Here is a 1,966-nt window from a genome sequence, read left to right as displayed (position 1 = left end):
AGTGTCCAGTGATAACAAAAAGTACTCTCCCCTGCACTGCTCCACTCACGATGCTTTATGCCTACTGCTTTGCCAATTTTACCCCTTTTTACGTGAACTTCCCCCTTTCCACACGTAATCACCAAGTCTTTTAGGAGGAATGACCTTTCTAGCAGTCTTACGTGGCAGTCCCACGTGCTCATCCTGAGTGGTATCCCAGTCAACAATTGTCTCATTCACAACACAGCAGTTCCCAAATTGAGATAGCAGTCAAGTGGAATTGCATCTGCTTATGCCTTGCTTTTCTAATCAATATTGCAAATTTCAGGTGGCAATACTAAGTGAAATGAAGAATTCCGAGAGAGCATCAGACAAGTTGCTGATGGTGTACTATCCATTTCTAGGATTCGCTGTTTTAGCAATTTTACGTGGTCTACTACCTCATTCTAGCAAGAGTGTGAGCATTGGAAAAAGATCCGTTATAGGCAGGAAGAAGAGGGCTTAATCTTTCAACTCAGAAGCTTAGAATTGAAGAGTTTGTATTTCTTTAGGCAGTGATACCTGGAAACCATATCAATTTTTGTTATTGGTTCTTTTTAGTTGACATTATATTTTGATGGCTTGTGCACGAGTTTTCACGTAAACAATCACAAAATGAGTTTTAGTTTCACAAGTGCTGATGACGTTGTTAGTTTTAAATCTTGATATAATTTCCTTCTCGTTCGCAACAATCTGCTGCTGCATCTTCAAAGATCAATTTTCTTGCTAGAAAGTCTAGCAAAGTACTATATACCAGAAATAGGAACTCCATTTGAGTTGTCTAAAAGACTATTACAATGTATTTCGATTGGATTAACTAGTTTCTCAACAGTTGATTTTGCGTGCTTCAGTAGTTGACACTTGACAGAAACAAAAAAAAATTATATTTGACGGCATTACTTAGTGGAAAATTTGAACTAATGGAAAGTATTCAGGAAAATATATGGGATAGGATTGTTAATTGCACTCGAGATGTAGCTAGAGTTGAGGTGATGGGTCTCGATCGGTAAAGGAAAGTCATTTTCTTAAATTGAAGAAAAATAAATTTATTTTAAAAATTGTTGGAATACTAACACCCAAATTTGCCTAAGGAACGAGTATATTCCATCTGTTCTTCTATAGATTACAGCAACTACGTTACGTACTTACTTTATGTAAACCAAATAAAGTAATGACACAACATTTTATTGTGGAAAATTTAGAAAAAGAACTGCTTCTGGATCTACTCATTATTGACTAGTGAGCGAGATTTCAAAGGGAAACATTATTTGCAGAACTGTTGAGTGGCTGTTGTAAAGAGACGAAGACGAAAATGGATGGTTTTGTTAAGCTATTGGACTTGCTTCTTTTCATCTACTTCTTCTTCATGGCCATTGTTGCACCACTCTTTGATGGTCAAACTGCCCTTCCTAAACACATATTTCACCCTGTGTTGGTTGACCTAAAGAGCTGGTACACTCAAGAATGTGGTGATTATTTGGTTTCTGAGAAACCCCATTTCTTTGTTGGGTTAATCTGGCTGGAGCTTCTCTTTGCTTGGCCCATCTGCCTCCTTAGTCTTTATGCCATTGCAGCTGGAAAATCTTGGATTAAAACTACCTCCTTGATATATGGTGTTTCCACTCTCACTTCAACGGTAAGAAATTTGTTTGTTGTTTATATTTGGGGCTAATTGCAATTTGTCTTGTATCTCTCTGTTAATTGAAGATTATTAGATTGTTGTGCTAGCTTCAAATTGTTTTGTTTTTGTGGTTGATGTTTCATAAATCAGTGGAATTGGATTTAAATTAGATTGAATTTGATAACATTATGGGATGAAGCAGATGTATTCTGGGGGTGGGGAGAAGAAATTAATGTGAAGGATGTATACTGAGGTTGGTTGTAGCGGGAGTTAGGAGAGGTAGGGGTTGTAGGCCGAAGCAGGGGCGGCTCAACATAATTCGAGGCC

At 37.6% G+C, this 1,966-nt stretch overlaps 1 protein-coding gene across 1 annotated transcript; it reads left to right on the top strand.

Moving 5' to 3' along the window:
* Positions 1–1,330: 1,330 nt before the first annotated feature.
* Positions 1,331–1,654, top strand: LOC125850295 (uncharacterized; the record flags this gene model as incomplete). The annotated part of the gene is made up of 1 exon (XM_049530146.1): positions 1,331–1,654. A coding segment is annotated over exon 1 (324 nt), but the record flags the coding sequence as incomplete, so codon positions are not given.
* Between the last annotated feature and the right edge of the window lie 312 nt (positions 1,655–1,966).

This window comes from Solanum stenotomum, unplaced genomic scaffold, assembly GCF_019186545.1.
Source record: "Solanum stenotomum isolate F172 unplaced genomic scaffold, ASM1918654v1 scaffold1591, whole genome shotgun sequence".
Classification (NCBI taxonomy): Eukaryota; Viridiplantae; Streptophyta; class Magnoliopsida; order Solanales; family Solanaceae; genus Solanum; species Solanum stenotomum.
The sequence above is the reverse complement of the archived record's forward strand: the minus strand, read 5'-3'. Positions and strand labels throughout refer to the sequence as shown.